General features: G+C 40.5%; 1 protein-coding gene across 2 annotated transcripts in view; it reads left to right on the forward strand.

Annotated features, from left to right (window-relative positions):
* The window catches only part of PCCA (propionyl-CoA carboxylase subunit alpha), a 251,208-nt gene that overhangs the window by 128,319 nt on the left and 103,215 nt on the right, over window positions 1-19,674 (forward strand). For both annotated transcript variants that reach the window (XM_081908204.1, XM_081908203.1), the window contains exons 17-18: window positions 1,010-1,120; window positions 8,503-8,605. In XM_081908204.1, coding sequence (XP_081764330.1) covers window positions 1,010-1,120; window positions 8,503-8,605 — 214 coding nt within the window. The remainder of the gene's footprint in view (window positions 1-1,009; window positions 1,121-8,502; window positions 8,606-19,674) is intronic.

Consider the following 19,674-nt stretch of genomic DNA (forward strand, 5'->3'; position numbering starts at 1 on the left):
GAAAAAGAGATCCCTGTCACCAGTCATCAGCTATCATATCACCAGGGATCTTATAGCAGTTTGGTCAAGAAATAAAAAAGTAGATTGTGTTTTTTAGCATTTACTTAGTCTGGGAACGTGTGGCATTATGTGCATAACTGCTGAATTTGCACTCAGGAAACAAATATGTATTGCAGTATTTTCATCGGTGGCTTTTCGTATTTACAAGTTGAATATCTATATATTACTTCCTTAATCTTACATGTTTGTCTGGGAATTTTTGTTACCCTGAATGTGGATTATGTTTGATTCAATGGTATTATAAGTTATCTTGACTGCAGAGTCCAGTTACAAATATTTTACTGCAGTTGACATGGGAATGTGAGTTTCAAAGTTAACAGGTGGTTCATAGACTGACTTAGCTGAATCATATCCCCAGCATCTTACAATATAACAAGTTTTGAAGTGTTCATTGTTTAAGAATTGGTTCTTAAGCTGTATCAGTAAGATGTATAGGCTGTGTCTCAGTGTTTAAGGGGGAAGAACAACATAAAATAACAATAACAATAACAATAATATCACAATATAGGAGAAAATGGCTTAGAAATGTTTCAGCCCACAGTGAACACAGAAAGACTGTTCATAGTCCTCAAGTAGAGGAACAGTAAGCCTAAATATCCTTTTCTGTTCTGACCTGTAGAATTCTGTCTAGTGATACTGTTTCTGTTGCAGAAAAAGCATAGGCAGATTTAAGAGTTGTGCAACTTGGCTATGTGCACCACTTTAATATTTGTTGTGTGCAACTGTAAGTTCCAAGCTGAATGACAGTGCAATACTGTAAAATAACATTTATCCATACATTTTGCATCTGGATCTTTCATTACTGTTAGGGTGCTCTGAGTTGCCCACCTACTCCAAACACCAGCACTCTAAATATCTCTGCAGAGCATGTCCATTCTATTCCAGGTACCCTTTGTTATTTCAGCATTCATTAATAATCTAAGATGTCTAAATATTGCTGTGCTTCCAGGTGTGGCCCACAATATTGCATTACTACGGGAAGTGATCATCCATCCACGCTTTGTCCAGGGAGACATCAACACAAAATTTCTTCCAGACGTGTATCCTGATGGCTTTAAAGGTTGGTCCTTAATGGAAATGTTAAGTATTTGGCTGGGAGCAGGGATGGCTGGGGGTGGGGTCATGTTTGAAAATTTCCTCTGAAATGGTTTTCTAATTATTCTTTGAACTTGGTTTTTTGGTCTCCCTAATTTTACTTTTAAAAATAATAGTGCGTTTGAAAATTAAAGCAATTGTTTCCTTCAACTTCCAGGGAGATTAAAATTCAAGTTGGGTTTTTGGAACCCAGTCGATGTTGCTTTGAAGTGAAACTTTTTTTTCCCATAGCAAGATCTGTTGATTTAAAAGAGTTTCGAACCCATCCTCAGCTAGTAAAGTCTGGCATGCTGTTAATAAATGTTGGTATTCTGTGAAAGCATTGACTACATTGTGTTCCAGAAATCTATTTCTCATTGGAAGTCTGCATGATGGCAAGTTGGGTACTTATTCAGTCCCAAGGATTTACCAAGAGCTGGAAGAGCACTCCTAATTTATTTCATTTACACTAATAAAACTAATAAAACATTTAATTAGTAAAATATTGATCGAAAGTAGACTCAGGACATGGCTTTTGGAGAGACTTTGACTAAGAGTTAGAAGAATATAGACAAGTAAGAAAAGGTCTTCTGAAAGAGAGAATTTACCCTGGCTGGGTTCCAAAAGATGTTAAATCTTGTAAGCAAGGAGAGATTTTATAAGATTCCCATATATTCTTCACTTTTGTTACTGTAGTGATAACTAAATAGTAAAAGTGAATATTTGTTTCACAGTTCAGCTGTTGAGGCAGACAATATATTTTTCTCTTCTTAAATAGTGATTGACTATTAGGGTGGCCATGTAGCCTACTTTATAGTCCTCTATTTGAAGGGATGTCAGAAAGAGAGCAGTCCTCTATTGAAGTCTTCCTCTGTTTGAGGGGCTGTCTAGTCTAGTTTAACAATACTGAACCATAAGAAGGGAGAGTAGAGGTCTTGAAGTTGCCCATAAACAGCACCTGTACAGCAGACAGGTCACAGTTTTCCCCAATATGGTGGGATGTATTGTAATTCTATTTAAATGATAGCAATTATTTCTACATTTTCCTCTAAACGCATTTGCAGGTCCCCCCCCCCCCCCATTTGTATACTGTGTTTTGGTGATGCATTTTCTATATTTTGGCAATGTGTGAGTGCTGCACAGCTTGGGCTGTGTAACCGAAGCTTTTTACCAAGTCATGTGTTGTGAAGGAATGCATCTGTTCAACCATTTTGTTCTTAGCTTTTAAATGGCTGCTTTATGTTTAAATGCTGTTTTTGCCATGGTGTTTAAGAGGTCACAGGAAGTTCAGAAGGGCAGCTCAGGGAAGTGAAACTTAAAAGGCGGTGGGGGGAGAAAATTATGGGAACTAGAAACTTAAAACAAACTACCAGTATTCTGATTGACTAACAGTTGTGGACAAGGGAGCAGTCGTGTATCTAAGTAAAGTGGGCAAGAGCAATGTTAGTGTTGGCAAGTTGGGAAACTCGAGAGAGAGGGAAAAACCAGAAATCCGAAGAAGTCAGGACTGAGAAGACTCAGATAAGAAGGACGAAAGCCAAAAACAAGAAGACTGGATGCTGCACTGCTAACGCGTTGAGGTTTTATTACAATCAAGCGGTATACAAATTTTGTTAAATAAATAAAATTAAAAATTAATAATGAGTTATAATGAGCTGAAATTGGGAACATAGCTAATGTAGGGAAAGCCTAGACCAGGGCTACATACATACCATACGTTTAAAGCAAAGAATCCTGGGAGTTGTAATTTAGCCCTCCCAGATCTGCAGTTCCAATTTCTTCTGCTTTTTAAAACCCTTAGTAAAATCTCAATTTGTTACTGGTTCAACCTATATCTGATGCCTTCCTCTTTTCTCCCATTCCCAGCTTCTTTACCATACTACCCACAGTACAGTAAGTTAACTGGTTCAGTAAGTAATGGGGCTGTGCAGGGATTGCCCGATTCACCCTGTGGTCCCAAATTGTTACCCCCAGATCAGGTTGATCCGGGCCTCCTTTGTCCCCATGACACAGATGCACCCCCAAAGTAATTTAGGGTGTGTGTTAAGGATTTTTAAAACTCTATTTTAAAATAGGGTTGGGAGGGGATGGGCGCAGCAGCAGAACTTTCTGCTTATCAGGAGGGTCTGATCCTGTGTGGTGCTTTTTCTTTACAAGTGGTTTCTTCTTTGCAGTTTCTCTGCCTTCTTCCCTCTCCTGCCTAACAGTCAATCCGCTGACAACCCTGGATGACTCTGGGCTGCTCAACCTGACCTGTTACAATCTGGATCTGTCTCATAGAATTGTAGAGTAGGAAGGGATCTTCATGGCCATCTAGCCCTAACCCCCAACAATACAGGAATCTCAACTAAAGCATCCGTGACAGATGGCCACCTCAACCCGAATAAGGCCCAGATCCAGTGAAAGCACACTCTGGAAGAAGAGGAAATGGGAGCATGTGCACAGCCAAAGTTTCAGAGGTTATAGGGCTATTTAGTTGAGACAGCCAGAGAATAAATACCGTATTTTTTGCTCTATAAGACTCACTTTTTCCCTCCTAAAAAGTAAGGGGAAATGTGTGTGTGTCTTATGGAGCGAATGCAGGCTGCGCAGCTATCCCAGAAGCCAGAACAGCAAGAGGGATTGCTGCTTTCACTGTGCAGCGATCCCTCTTGCTGTTCTGGCTTTTGAGATTCAGAATATTTTTTTCCTTGTTTTCCTCCTCCAAAAACTAGGCACATCTTGTGGTCTGATGCGTCTTATAGAGCGAAAAATATGGTACTTCCACTTGTTAGGCAAAAGTGAGTACTACAGATGGGGCTATGTTAGCTGGTTTCCTCAACTATCCCTCTCATGGTGAAGGCTACAGCCTATGGCATCATAAATAGCAGATCATAACATTTTGTAGAACAACAAATTATGATGATCTTCTCTTAACTTCCCAAATATATTGTTTCTATTTTCTCCCATGAGATAGGGTCCTATTCTTAACCCAATAATGTTCCCCTCATGAATTTGTAGAGTACTAATTACCAGTTTACTCATTCTGCTCTTTGTATCAACAGATTTGGTAGCAATTAGTTTAGTAAATTGAAGGTATTGGGTGACCCATTTTCATAGTGCTTTTAATGAAATGGAAGAAGCTTCCAAAATTATGACTTAGAAGCCACTAATTTTGAATCACGGGTGTTGTTTTTTAGGTTATTGGGTTTATAGTTTTGAGGTCTACATTATGTAAGGCTGCATAACATCTTTAGGAAAACCTTCGATTGCACTATAGCATAAGCCCAAAAGGTGTATAAACTTTAAAGAGAGTTCCTCTCTCAAAACTGATTTATATAATATTTACTAAGTACTGAATAACACCTAGGTGCTGTAGAGTACATTGCATTAATTAAAGATAAAGGTCTAGTTTATCACTGTGTTTGTCTTCAGGCAAAAATATACATATAACTGGTGTAAACTGGTGGTGAAAGAATGTCGTGATTTCTGTGATTACTACAGTAATATTTAGTGCCATTAGACTTGTGGAAATCACTATAAAAGTAGGTGTACTTCTACTCCTCATGGTATTGTCTGCATGTGATTCAGTATAAAGTGAGGTCAAGTAGAGAAAAGCCACCTGATAATGGACCCATGAAATTGGAGTGGAAATCCTTCAAATATTAGCAATACTACCGAATGAAATAGGAAAATAGGGTGGACGGAGATGGGGGGGGGAGTAGCAGGGTACTGCATCCTCCCAGTTCTGGGTGTGTGAAATCCTGTACCCATTTGTATAAATGGAGCTGTCAGTTTCAGGAATACATTTCTACTGTGCCTTGTTTCTCACTGAGATCAGCCATTCCTTTTATGTTCAAAAATATGGTGTCTGATTATGATGCTTTTACTAATAGGCTTGTATAACGCAAAGTACCCATGTGTTAGAAAAAGCCCCCAAGATTTTTTAAAATTCAAGGATCAATAAAATAAACATATTTTTTTTTACAACTTCTTTTAATTCTATGAAATATCTTGACAGCTTTCCTATTAACCTCAGCTGGCAACTTTTAATTAAATTTTTACTTGGAGTGGAGTACTTGACACATGTTCAGGCTAATTTTCAAGTGTATATGTTCCTCATGTGTCAGCTTTCATCAACACAAAGCAGCTTTTTAAGAAAGGCATTATTTCTTTTGCTTTGCATGCTGCAGTGACGGATTTTTGATAGGCTTCTATATAATAAAGTACTGCAAATTCAGTAACTAGTAAGATCCCAAACTTTAAATAGGTGAAGGTTAGAATGTTTCTACTTTACTCCTCTCCATTCAAACAAAATATGATCGCAACCTTTTGGTTTGGAAGAGGATCCAAAAAGATAATAGTATATTATGAAACAAGTGTTCTATTAGCTATTAATGAAACCCCCTCCCCACAGTTTACACAGAGGGTATTTCATACAGGGTCTTCCATGTACACATCTGTATCTTCAAAGCCCAGGACATTTTGCGGCAAGCAGCTGCCATAGCTCTAAAGAGGAGCTCTTGGTGGGCATTTTTCTCAAGCAGGGATGCTCAGGTGGCAGAATCATTCTCACCAGATTCCTTTACTCCCTCCTATAGTCCTTTTTCATGTATCTTCTAGGCAGGAGAAGAGGCCAAGATCTCACAGGCAGCAAACAGATTTTTCTTACCAGTGGGTTTCACACTTTCTTTTCCATGGACCACTTGAAAATAGCTGAGAGTCTTGTTGGGCCACTTTATGAATTTTCTACCTGTTGTAGGAATTGTAATGGGTTAAGCTAGATGTTGGGACGCAGGTGGCACTGTGGTTTAAACCACAGAGCCTAGGACTTGCCGATCAGAAAGCTGGCGGTTCGAATCCCCGTGACGGGGTGAGCTCCCGTTGCTCGGTCCCTGCTCCTGCCAACCTAGCAGTTCAAAAGCACGTCAAAGTGCAAGTAGAGAAATAGATACCGCTCCGGCGGGAAGGTAAACGGCATTTCCGTGTGCTGCTCTGGTTCGCCAGATGAGATGAAAAACGAGATGAGCGCCGCAACCCCAGAGTCGGCCACGACTAGACCTAATGGTCAGGGGTCCCTTTAGCTTTACCTTTAAGCTATATGTTGTATGGATTTTAATGCCATTTTCATTGCTTCTTTTATTTCTTGTACCATGCTTTAGTATGTTACAGCACCCAGAGTAAGTTTGCTCAAGGGCGGATGCCCTTGGTAACCATGGCAAAAGCAACACAAGAGCAACTTGGATGCTGCTTACGACCTGGCTCATACTTCTCTCTGATTAACACCCAGAAGCTCCGTAACAGCACAGATGCCTCTTTACATTTTCTACAATCCTGTGATTAGGCCCTGAGACATGTGGCTTCCTACTAGGAACTGTCTTTGCTTTATCAAGTCTTTGCTTTATCAAGTAAAGAACTGAAACCTTTGCTGCTTCAAGAGGTTTAGATACCCACCCAAATTTATTATCAGCTGCAGAATTGAGTCGCAGTATGCTTTGCAATGCTGTAGTTGCAATCCAGTTCTTCCATTGTAGGAATGTGCTTGACAGTCCTTCAATGGCTGCGCTCGTTTCTCTCTGGTCGGGGACAGAGGGTGGCACTTGGGGGGGAATTGTCATCGCGCCACTCCTTGGTGTGTGGAGTGCCTCAGGGTGCGATTCTCTCCCCGATGCTTTTTAACATCTTTATGCGCCCCCTCGCCCAGCTTGTCCGGAGTTTTGGGCTGGGTTGCCATCAGTATGCCGATGACACCCAACTCTATCTGTTGATGGACGGCCATCCTGACTCGGCCCCAGATACACTGACCAGATGTCTGGAAGCTGTGGCTGGATGGTTACGTGGGAGCCGGTTGAAGTTAAATCCTTCTAAGACAGAGGTCCTCTGGCTGGGACGGAGCGATATGGGACTGAGGGGGCAACTCCCATCTCTTGCGGGGGTGCAATTAGTGCCAACATCGTCCGTTAAGAGTTTGGGTGTAATCTTCGATAACTCCCTCTCTATGGAGGCGCAGATTACAGCTATAACAAAGGCGGCATTTTTCCATCTCCGCCAAGCTAAGCAGTTGGCTCCTTATCTCTCTCGCCCTGACCTAGCCACTGTGATCCATGCGACGGTCACCTCCAGACTGGATTACTGTAACTCGCTCTACGTGGGGCTGCCCTTGAGACTGACCCAGAAACTCCAGCGGGTGCAGAATGCCGCGGCGAGACTCCTTACGGGGTCTTCGCTGCAAGATCATATCCATCCGGTATTATACCAGCTGCACTGGCTCCCGGTGGAGTACAGGATCAGGTTTAAGGTGCTGGTTCTCACCTTTAAAGCCCTATACGGCCTAGGACCCTCGTACCTACGGGACCGCCTCTCCTGGTATGTCCCACAGAGAAATTTACGGTCTGCAAATAAAAACATCCTAAAGATCCCAGGCCACAGAGAGGTTAGGCTGGCCTCAACCAGAGCCAGGGCCTTCTCGGCCGCGGCTCCAATCTGGTGGAACGCTCTGTCACAAGAGACTAGGGCCCTGCGGGACCTGACATCTTTCCGCAGGGCCTGCAAGACAGAGCTGTTCCACCAGGCCTTCAGTCAGGGCGCAGCCTGACCCCCCTCCTCTGGCAATCGGCAATCTACACAGAATTTGCTTGATGGTTGCCATTAATTTGATTTTAATTTGATTTACTTAATTTTTATAATGAATGTTTTTAGAATGTCGGATTATTTGATTGTTAGCCGCCCTGAGCCCAGCTCCGGCTGGGGAGGGCGGGATATAAATAAAATTTATTATTATTATTATTATTATTATTATTATTATTATTATTATTGGTATTGGTTCAGTAAAGGTAAAGGATTGGTTCATTAGTAAAGTGCTGGAATTTGGTGCTGAAAATGCTTTGTTGCAGAGTCCTTCTGAATTTGGATCAAATGTAGATGGTGTTTCTGCTGGGAATGTCCACTGGGCTAATGGGGGAAATTTCTAAGTGGGGCATGAGAGTAAGGAGACCCAGATATCTAAAAGACTGCCTAATCCTAATCAAACCTGCTTGACAGATGAAGACCTACTTAGATGTACATTTTGAGGTCTCCTGCCTTCTGAGGTGAGGTGGGTAATCACCATGGACATAGACCTCTTAGTGGTAGAACCCAACATTTGGAATTCTCTCCTCAGGGATGAATGCCAAGTGTCAGGCAAATATCTCTCTTTTTTTTAGGCTTCTAAAACATTTAAATCTGATTGCTACTGGTTTTTACACCTTTTTATCATTGCCGTAATTTATGTTTTATTCATTTTTTAAGCTGCCCTGAGAATTCTTGCTGAACTGAAGGGCAGGGTATGAAATCTTGTAAAAATGGTTCTGATGCACATTACAGTTTTGAAAATTGATTTTGAAATCTTAGGACACACGTTGAAGGACTCTGAGAAAAGGGAGCTACTCGTAACAGCGGCGTCTTTGTATGTGTTTGAACGACTTAGATCACAGAGATTTCTGGGAACTCCAAGGTAAGTTTGTTTGTAGAAAGCCATGTATACTGACTCACTTTATTAATGGTTCAGGTAGGTAGCTGTGTTGGTCTGACGCAGTCGAAATAAATAAAAAAAATAATTGTCCAGTAGCGCCTTAGAGACCAACTAAGTTTGTTCTGGGTATATTTCAAGCTTTTGTGTGCATGCACACTTCTTCAGATTTACATTTATTAATGGTGCTTTTGCATAGACAGAGGAACTGATCAGAATTTGCAAGATTTCATGATTCCCGCCCCCCTGAATTCTACTGATGCAATAAGACTTTTTTCTTTCCTTTTTTAAAATAAAAAGTGTACCTAACCCTGTACCACCAGTTACCAAATTATTTTAAATGGGTGACCATTTCCTGCTTGAAATGATTTTGGCGTTAAAGGTAGCATAGATGTAGACCAGGATACAGAAGAACATGCAACTGGTTCCACTTGTCCAACAAGCTTCCCAGACAGCAGTCATCTCTGACAATCTGCTGCTGAAATTCAAAATTTCAGGGACAGTTTGTGATGATGAAATGTGAGCCTGCTTTTCAAAGAAAAACGTTTTGAGATTTTACAAGATGTGTGCAAAACCTTGAAGGTGTGTAAAATAACTGTTTCATAGTGACATGGTGAGTTGTGCTTGTGAAAAGATCCCTTTGGTTAGTGGGAAATGAAAAATTCACCTGAAAATTCCCTTTATTCATGGAAAGAAAGGTTAGTGACCATGCCATAGGTCATACTGACATATAATGCTAAGCCGTAGTTTATGGAGAAGTCTGAATGAATGTGAGTAAAGCTTTGGGCTCACACGCCTCCCCTCCTGTCTCCTTATCTAGCATGGCGGAGCTTAGTTTCATTTTTGTAGAAACCTGGCCTGGTTTTACATTTGAACCAAAGACCCTGGTTTAAAACCAAATCTGATTCCATTAACCGTCGGTCATGAAGCTGGCTTGTTAAACAAAGCAGCTTTGTTTTTGTTTTTAAAATAACAGCATCCCTAATTCAAACACAGCACTTGTGATTTAACAGAATAGCTTATAAAGGGGAAACCTCCCCACCCAAATTCCAAAATACAAGTATTGCTATATAATAAATGCACAGTGTTTTGTAATGCAAACTCTCTAGGCATATAGGAAAATATAGCCCCCCTTATTATCTTATTTCAGTTATTATTTCCTGTGTGAAGAAAGCATGACCTCTCTAGCTATAGGAGTATTAGCCACCTCTGTTGGACATCATGAAAGGGTTTGCTTAAGTCGATATTGTGTCAGATACGCTTATCTTCTTCACCTTGCTCTCTTAGTTGTGCTTCGCAACTTTTGTCTTGAGTCAAGTGCGATAAGTATTGGAGAACTGGCAGTTCTTGTTTGTGTTCCAGGCCAAATATCAAGCTTTTCCGATATAGTGAATTTTGAACGATTTGTTTACTTTTTTTTGAGCAAGCTATGCTCTCAGTTTGCTTTGTTGATAATAGCTATAACATTTCCTAATGAAAGCAGACTAGCAGACAAAACCTTAGGATTGCCAGGCCTATCATTTGGACTCATCTGTCAGGAAGAAAATCCACTTACATTCAAGTTGTTTGTGTTGCATGCACAACAGGAAAAAAAAATCCAGTGATGGAGATCTCTGACCCCCTTTTTGTGATTATATTCCATTGTCTGCCTCCTCTTATGTCAGAAAATCTTGTTGATAATGAACCTAAACCTATCTCTCTGCAATTTAAACCCATTTACCTTTCGGTCTGTCCTCAGTGATTATGACAACTAATAACGTTTTCCTGTTTTTTTACTAAAAGGGTTCTTAATAAATACTGACTGCAGTAAAAAATAAATTGCAGATAAATGGCTGCAACTTTCTGCAGAAAAAGAAAATAGTTAGAAAAAGAAAATCTGCTATGGTATACTTCATCAACCCTTAACATGTGCTTGTACTAGGTTACATATCTGATTCTGCACTGGAGAAGGTGTCTGTTTGTCTAACCAATGGAGGACTAAAGGGCATAGTTAGCATTAGTTACTGTAAATCTGCTTTGCACAGAGGGGTTGTGCTTCAGAATACCAGTTGCTGGAAACTGCACTCGGGTCCTGCTAGTGGGCTTCTCCTAAGCATCTAATTAGCCATTGTGAGAACAAGATGCTGCACTTAATGGACCACTTTCTGATCAGACAGGATCTTCTTCTGTCCTTATGAATGATTTATAATGTGTATTGCTTTTATAACCATTTCTGTGTATGTAAAACTTGGGGAACTGTAACAATAACCCAATTGCAGAATCTGACTTGGACAGTGAAGCTGATTTATCAACAAAAACAATACACAATTGATTTTCTCAGAAAAGTAAGTGGAGTTAAAAACAACATCAGGCTTTATAACTGCTGCTGACTTTTGCTCTACCTGATCGTTGTTGGCTTGTGGGGCATTGTGCACTGTGATTTGGGTGACTCATTGGAATGCCATAGGGGCGATTGTCCCTTTCTTGTTTTTAACTACCGGTACTTCTCTGCTACCTCACATTCTTTTATTACCTCCACCCCTTGGCCCAACCGTACAGTAACATCAGTGGTGGAGCTGGGAAGGGTCAGCAGAGGACCATGCTGGATGTGCAGTTGATTGGGGTGAGGGCAGTATGTAAAAGTGGCTCTGGCCTCAACTACAGTTCTTTCGTATTTTGTGGGGGAAATCTGGTTGCATGCTTAAAATAGGTATTTACCGTCATTAGGGTGTCTGTTGCAATTATAGCAAGAGAAGTGTGTATTTTTCTTCCTATTAATTCAGTTCAGAACTTTTTAAAAAATATATATATTTTTATTTGATCAGTTTTAAAGGTAGCTTTTCAAGCATTCATTTTCTTCGGAAAAATTGCAGCAGATTTCTCTTTTCTAAGTAATTATCTAAATGCTTGATAACACGTGGGTCAATGTGATAATAGGCTTCTTGGATAACAGGGGCACAGATTTCTTACAGGAAGTAGCTGGGGATATATTTTGCACTGTTTTGAACCATTATACCTAGCATTTACCGTATTTTTTCAATAGGTTGGTTTATTGTCAAGTGGGTGCCACCCATTGCTTCAAGTCATTTTTACATTAGGCGATAAAACAACAATCCTGCGGTTATCATGATGTCAAATTATGATACAGTTTCCATTGGACATAGTTTGGCTTGAGAGAATCTAGCGTGTTTAGTGTAGCCAAGATCTCTCAAATGAAAAGTGATGTTCAACTAATGGGAGTCTTTATTTTCATAAGCCACTTGGACAGGGGAATAGGAGAGCAAGTGCTCCAGGTGTGGTCCTCTCTTGGGTCTACTAATGTAATGTTTACACTTCTAAAGCCGATTGCCTACAGCACTTCCTATGTGTTGCTTGTGTTGGCTGCAAAGCTTATTTTCCTAATTTCTCTATTGGTTTTGGCCTCCCATCATTCATAGCTTGGAAAAATCCACGGTTTGCTGCATGCCTGTATTACCCGATGTAGCATGCTTGAGGAAAAATTGGCTCTGTGTTTAAAACGAGGACATTTTAAACCTTTGTCCTTTTAAAGACAAAGGAACTTGCCATTGAGAGGTCTCGCCTGCGTTGTCTGCTCCCACACCCCTCTGGCATGCTTTGTAATGTTGGATTTATTTATTTTTGAATTGTAAAATGGAGCTAATAGATGCCTCTCTTAAAGTATCTTCGGAATATATTTTTTAAAGATTGTAAATTGCATTCAGCACTTCAAACAGAGATCACTGAAATGAAAAATATTAAATGTAAATACATAATGTATTTGAAATAGCCACAGTTATATTGTTATCCCCATGAGCATCTGCATTTCTGCGCCCATAACACTTTCACAATAGTTTATCTGAATATTTTTAGGTTCATCATTACCATAATGTGAACAGTTGTGATACGGTTTCAAATTAGCTTTAAGTGAAAGGTGATTATAATATATATTTATTGGGGCAAAAAGAGAATGGGAAGGAACACAATTTTTTGGAATGTGATTTTAATAGAATAAAAATAGGCTAACAGAACAAATGGTGCAAAATTCAGGAAGTGTCATTTAATAATAATATATTAGGATTTATGTACAAAGACTTCACGCCATCACAGTAATTTTTTCGTAACATTCCTGTGTGGTTGGGTGGCTGTGGTGGAGACATAAGAGTATAGGTTGTTACGTTTATTGAAATATCATGCAAGCCTGTTCTTAGTCTCTATCTCTATTGGCCAACCTGCCTGCATCTCTAAGCAGTGGTGGAGTGAGCCAATCGGGCACCTGGGGCGGCACACGTGCCCTGCACCCAGGGGTGGGGCCAGCCGCCCACGGGGTGAGGCCAGCCGGGGCAGGACGCTCTGTGGGACATCCGAGGAGTCTGCCTACCTCCTCCCACTCAGCTGCCCTACAGCTGAAGGGGAAGCGGTGGGTGGACCATTTGGGGCAGCGTGGAGCATGAAGACACTCAAGTCACCGTGTCACTCCCAGGAGAGACGTGTGGCTTGGGCGCACTACAGGCCCCGTGGTGAGTGCCGCCTGGCATTTTGTCACCCCCCTCAGTGGTAATACCCAGGGTGGCCCACACCCACCGCACCCCCTTTCCTCTGCCCCTGTCTCTAAGGATATGGTTGCAAGCAGTTATCATTTCTGGTCTGCTCATTCCACCCAAGACTCCAAATATGCATTGGCCAGTACAAACCTAGAGTTGTTCTGCCCTTAATCCTTTGAACTGTTCCTAAACAAGGATATGCCATTTTATTTCTCAACAAGATCAAATATTAGAAGCTAGAAGGGGTAAGGACTGTCCAAAGGAACCAGATATTTCTCAGGAAGGTCAAAAGTGTGACTCACCTAGGGTATTCTATTTGGTTTATGGATGAAGTGAGATGTTAATCAGAGATTTCCCACTTACACTTTTATACTACTATAGTTAATAAGCTTTGTGTTGCATTTGATAATTAGTGTATTCAAAGCAGAGGTCTGTAAATTTTTATTCAAGTTAGAGAAAATGCACAGGACACTAGGCTCTCAAGCTGTACCTGGTAGTTCCTCTTCTTTGCATGTTACTAAGGTATGGTTTAATCCAGGGGTGGGCATCCAGTGACTATTATGATGCTGGATTTCTGCTTCTATCATTTGGAGCCATCATGAGAAATAGTCAGGGAAGACAGGAGTTGCAGTCTAGCAACATCTGAAGGAACACAATTTCCCATTCTCTAATTTAAGGGGTCCTAAGATTTGGGCCTGGTACCTCTACAACCCTTGTCTCTATGGCCCAAGATTTATCTTTCATGAATTTTTTTGCTACTGTTAAACTGAAAACTCTATAAACACATTGCTAATGCAATGGCTGTCTTGCATGCAACATTTTTTATGGTGCTATCACTAGCTGCGATGTTTACATTATGGTTTTCTTGGGATGAGAGAAAGGTGAGTCTTGAGCTCTAGTCTTTGCCACGAGTATGACTAAATGTTCCATTCTTCATCAGTTCCACTGATGGCTTACATCTTATCACTCTATAAAACCATACAATAAAATGTTAATTAACTAAAACATCACCCAAACTACAGCAAAAAAAAATATAATATTGAGAATACAGCAGACCGCCACTAGCTGAGCATTTACTCAGCTGTTCACATGTTCAGTGGTTGAGCATTTTTTACTGCAGAGCCTCTTGAATCTTGAAACACATCAGAGATAAGGACCAGTTATCTCATCACACGCTGTCGCCTAAAGAGGCCATTTTGTGTTGGGTTGGGAGAAATAGTTGGCTCCTCATAATCTCTAGGTGCACATACTGTTTTCAGATCTCTAGGATGTTTGCTTCATTTGGCCAGGATACTTTTCTTGCCCGAGGACTGAAGCATAGGTAAAGGATTTTTTTTTAAAACCTTTTGTTTGGTCTGGACAGTTGACCCCATGTGATGTCATACTGTAAAGTGTTTTTGAAGCTTTCGAAAATGTGGCGTCTGGTTTGAAAGAAAGGGAAGTCTTAAGAGTCCTTTGGCTCATGAAACTAGTTCTGTGGCATTTTGGATCCTGGTTGCTAAGGAAGTGAGTTTTGTATACGAGTTTTCATATGCATATTTGTAGGTGGGGGGTTGCAATTCTGAAGATGAATCTTTCCTTTGATTCTGCTGCAGGAGCTGGATGGGACATTATTGTTAGAGTACTCCTCTGCTCCCTGCAACGATTCCTAAAGCTCTTGCACACTTCATCAGTATTATTGTAGTTCTTTGGCTGCAGGATATTTGGCAGCTGTTGCACCCCACTGGCAAATCCTATTCATACTTCTTTTCTATTCACCATTGCCATTGGAGAATTGATTTCTCCCTCCCCTGCTCTAACCTTTCCCAATTCATTTTGGATTGTTCAATGTGAAACATTTTAATTTCATATCATACAGCCATTCAGCTTGCAGTCTTTTTCCTTTTTTTTTTAACTTGTCACTAGGGTAACAGCATAGCATGCTTCCTAAGCAATCAAGTTTTTATTTCACATGCTTAATGTTGCATTAAGCGTTTGCATTTTTGTTTAACCCCCTTAAATACTTTAAACGGTGGGTATGTTTTGCAAACTAATGTAATTTCAGTACCACGACTTTTCAAAAATGTTACCTTTTAAAATGTCAGAAGGTGAAGAGATTCATCAGCAAAATCAGAAATCGTCGGCATAAATAATAGTCTTCCAGTAAAATAAACAACAATTTCTAGATAGTGTATTTTACATTTTGTGTTTAAAATTAACAGTGCAATCCTATACATGTCTGCTCATACGCAAGCACCACTAGTGGACTTACTCACAAGTAAATGTGTATAGAAATGTAGCCTAATTTTGTTTAGATGAGCCACATAGCCATCAGTGCAGACTACTGTTGAATATGTAGCTTGGAAATCTGAAACAAAAAATATTATACATCAGCTCATTAGTGGATATCTTATATGTAAATATGTCATCCGTTCACATTTATTATATTTGTAAAAATAAGTTTTATAATTCACAGATGTTCAACTTCTTCCTTCCACTTTACCACAATCACCCCTAGTTTCCCTTAAAAATACATATTTCAAAATGGTCTTTTTGTGTAAAAATGTTAAAGTTACTGCTTTATGTCTTGCAGGCAAGACTATAATATTTCTTTTTTGCTTATCTGGGTAAAATAATGTTGCTACAATGCAAGAAAACTATAGTGTCATTCACAAAGTTTAAACTTGTAACATTGTTAAACTAATTCTTTTGAAAAAAACCTTCTGCCATGAAAAATGATATATCTGATATTGCAGTGCTAGTTTGCTTTAAATACTTGCTCTTTTTCTGTATTAATTTAAGAGAACAATTGTCTTTCGATGATCCAGTTGCTTTAGTGATACAGCTGAATGCATTTACTGGTTTTGTTTAAATAATTTTCTACACACTATTCTGTCAATAATAGGCTTTAAAAGCCGTTTCTTCTGTTAATTTCCAAGCTCTCTTTCATTTGCTCCTAGTTTAAGTTAGAGTGAAAGCTACTTTAGGTGACTGTCTGCCAAAATGTGGTTTGGCAAGGGTTTATGACTGAATTTGGCCCAGAAGAGTCAAACATATGGTAACAGTTAATTTACTGGTACTCCTATCCTCCTGAGAACTCCTCCCGAGAGCATACTACATTTTTATCTAACCTGTTCTAACTGAACAAGCTATTGGTCTGAAAAGTGATACGCCAGTATAGAAAGAGACCTTTAGGTAAAACTTATGTTCAGGACATGGGACGCAGGTGGCGCTGTGGGTTAAAGCCTCAGTGCCTAGGACTTGCCGATCGAAAGGTCGGCGGTTCGAATCCCCGCGGCGGGGTGCGCTCCCGCTGCTCAGTCCCAGCGCCTGCCAACCTAGCAGTTCGAAAGCACCTCCGGGTGCAAGTAGATAAATAGGGACCGCTTACCAGCGGGAAGGTAAACGGCGTTTCCGTGTGCGGCTCTGGCTCGCCAGATGCAGCTTTGTCACGCTGGCCACGTGACCCGGAAGTGTCTCCGGACAGCGCTGGCCCCTGGCCTCTTGAGTGAGATGGGCGCACAACCCCAGAGTCTGTCAAGACTGGCCCGTACGGGCAGGGGTACCTTTACCTTTACCTTTATGTTCAGGACAGTCCTCCATATTAATTAAAGAGGCACATGACTAAATCCATGCATACCCCTTAAAAACAAACAAACCAAGGCAGGTCATCCCGGTGTTATTACCTATCGCTTGGAGACTTTGCAAACTTAATTTCAGCTTGAAGCATAAAGCTAAATACAGAACTAAGCAAGCGCCCATCTTTATGTGTGTTTGTCTGTAAATGCTTACACACACAGATTCTTTCTGTCAAGGATGATCTCAAGTCAGCTGTTGTTCTGCCAGTTACTTTCCTCAGGTGCCCGTGGTCACATATACTGCTTTTCACACGGAAACTGTCTCCTGAAGCAGTTCAGCTCACTTACAGTTTTGTATGTGGCAGGTACTTTCCGCGTATGAAAGTAAGACCCAAGCTTTCCAACGAAAAGAAAGACAAGTCACATAAGGGAAGGGGAGTGGAGGGGGGAGATAAATTTGAAAATACCAGAATGGAGTGCTGAGTTTTTAACAAGAACTTGCATCCAGTTTGGGATGTGCTGATCTTGTTGGTGTTCCTTGGTTTTCCTTGTTGAGAATGCATCTCAAAATGATTTCAGAAGCTCTCTTTCTAGAACTGATACTACTGAGCATGCATCTGATAGTATGGCAAGGCTAAGTGTGATAAAATGGGGTGTAATTAGTGATCCAGTCCCTCCTCATTAAGGTAATGGTAGGGATAGCCCTTGTTTCTTTTTGTCTTCTTTATTTGTGTATCAGTCCAAGCTAAGCTTGTGTGTGTTTGAAGGGGATGCAGTCCTGACTTTTTGATCCATAATCTTTAAATCACATTTTAGCCTCATCCAGATGCATTGAAAATGTCCTCTGCACCACAATGCCTCTTATTAATCAATCTCTGGCATCCTGCTTTTTCTCCTGCTCATTGGTTTCTTGTCTATTTTACAAAAAGTAATGTTTATTTCTGTCAGCCATTTTTAAATATATATATATATATACATATACATACATACATACATACATATATATATATATATATATATATATATATATATATATATATATATTCATTCATTCTTGTCCCAGCACAAAGCCAAAACGGACCCTCAGGGTGGTTCGCAAAATTAAATAATAACAAAACAATTAAAATCAAATTTAAAGCAGTTTCATAATATTAATAAATCCTTAGCAATTAATTTAAAATACTAACTTGATCCCGGACTGCCATTGAGGAAGTCATTCATCAGTGCAAGCCTGGGCTCTTTTGGAGGGGCTTAAATGGGTCTAATTACACATGCTGAGTATAGCTAATGTTGTATTGGGGTGTTCATTTTTTTTTAAAAAAAAAACAACAACCAAAAAACTACCAATTTTCCCCTCTGAGAATATAATCTACTGTGAGAGAAGACAGGGCTCCAGCAGCCTCCCCAATTACTCAGAGTGACTTGATGGGATGTAGATTTGTTACAAACAATTAACCCCAGTGCAAAGCTTTTCTTTATCTGAAAAAAAGATGAATGCCCCCCCTCTTTATTTCACATGAATGTTCACTTATGCAGTTCATTAATATTTGCTCTATTAGAAGATTTTGAAAATTGCTCTTTTGTCTAAAGCAGTAATTTCCAAACTTCTACCTTGGAGTAACATACACTCTCCATCAACATGCCTGTGGAAGGAACACCCATAGAACTCTCCCATCATCACTCTCCATTAGCTGAGGGTTGGCCCTAGAATACGCTCAACTCCTCCTCCTGACTGCATAATGCAGGGCAACATGCCATCTCGTGAAAAAAGATTGTCCCTGCTGCTGCTCTTCTCCTGAAGGAAATTCAGGTTCCCTCAGAAAGCAGTTTGAGGAAAAAGATCTTCCCCTTCTCTGTCCAGTCCTGAGCATTGGGGGCCAAGGAAATTTGAGGTAAACGAGGCAGAGTACAGGGAAGTAGATAGAGCTTGAACAATGCCAGAGACCTTGGAGCAAAATAGCAGGCAATGCTACAGAACTGGAACTTCCTACTTGAGAATTGCATGTGCTTCCTTCATCTCATCTATATGGCTTAGGACAGTGGTGTTCAAACTTTTTTCAAAGAGGGCCAGATTTGATGAAGTGAAAGGCCGTGAGGGCCAACCAAAGTTGTTGAGCTTCTTTTAGGATTGAAGTTGTTGAGGTTTTTTAAGGATTTTATCCCAGGAAATAAACCGCAACAGGCGCCGGATAAAACTGACCGGCAGGCCGGATTAGGCTCCCGAAACAGATTTTGCCTGGCTTAGGGAGTAGGGAATGCCTGATTTAAGCCCTGTGGCACTCTATATCAGTTAAACGTGCTTGTGTGCGACCAGTGTTACTTACGGGTACTATATATGTTTTAAATATAATACAGTGGTACCCCGGGTTACATACGCTTCAGACTCAACTAACCCAGAAATAGTACCTCGGGTTAAGAACTTCTCTTCAGGATGAGAACAGAAATTGTGCTCCAGCGGCACGGGAGCAATGGGAGGCCCCATTAGCTAAAGTGGTGCTTCAGGTTAAGAACGGACCTCCGAAACGAATTACGTTCTTAACCCGAGGTACCACTTTAATACAATTGATGCTGAGATTTCATTATACAAAATGCCTACATTTAATAATGTATAAATTGTATAAATTTATAATACAGTGGTACCTTGGGTTAAGAACTTAATTCGTTCTGGAGGTCCAGAAACTGTTCTTAACCTGAAGCACCAGTTTAGCTAATGGGGCCTCCCGCTGCTGCCACGCCACTGCTGCACGATTTCTGTCCTCATCCTGAAACAAAGTTCTTAACCCAAGGTACTATTTCTGGGTTAGCGGAGTCTGTAACCTGAAGCGTCTGGAACCCGAGGTACCACTTTGATTGTATCTCATGATACACCAGTGGGCTTCTGCTGGTGAAATGGGGCTTTTGTTTCCTCTTCTCTGTACCAAAAAATCTTGGTACAGATATCTGTTCCAGAGGGTCCCTCAACCCTCCAAAACTTGAT

Source organism: Podarcis melisellensis, assembly GCF_964234715.1.
Source record: "Podarcis melisellensis genome assembly, chromosome: 4".
NCBI classification, from domain to species: domain Eukaryota; kingdom Metazoa; phylum Chordata; class Lepidosauria; order Squamata; family Lacertidae; genus Podarcis; species Podarcis melisellensis.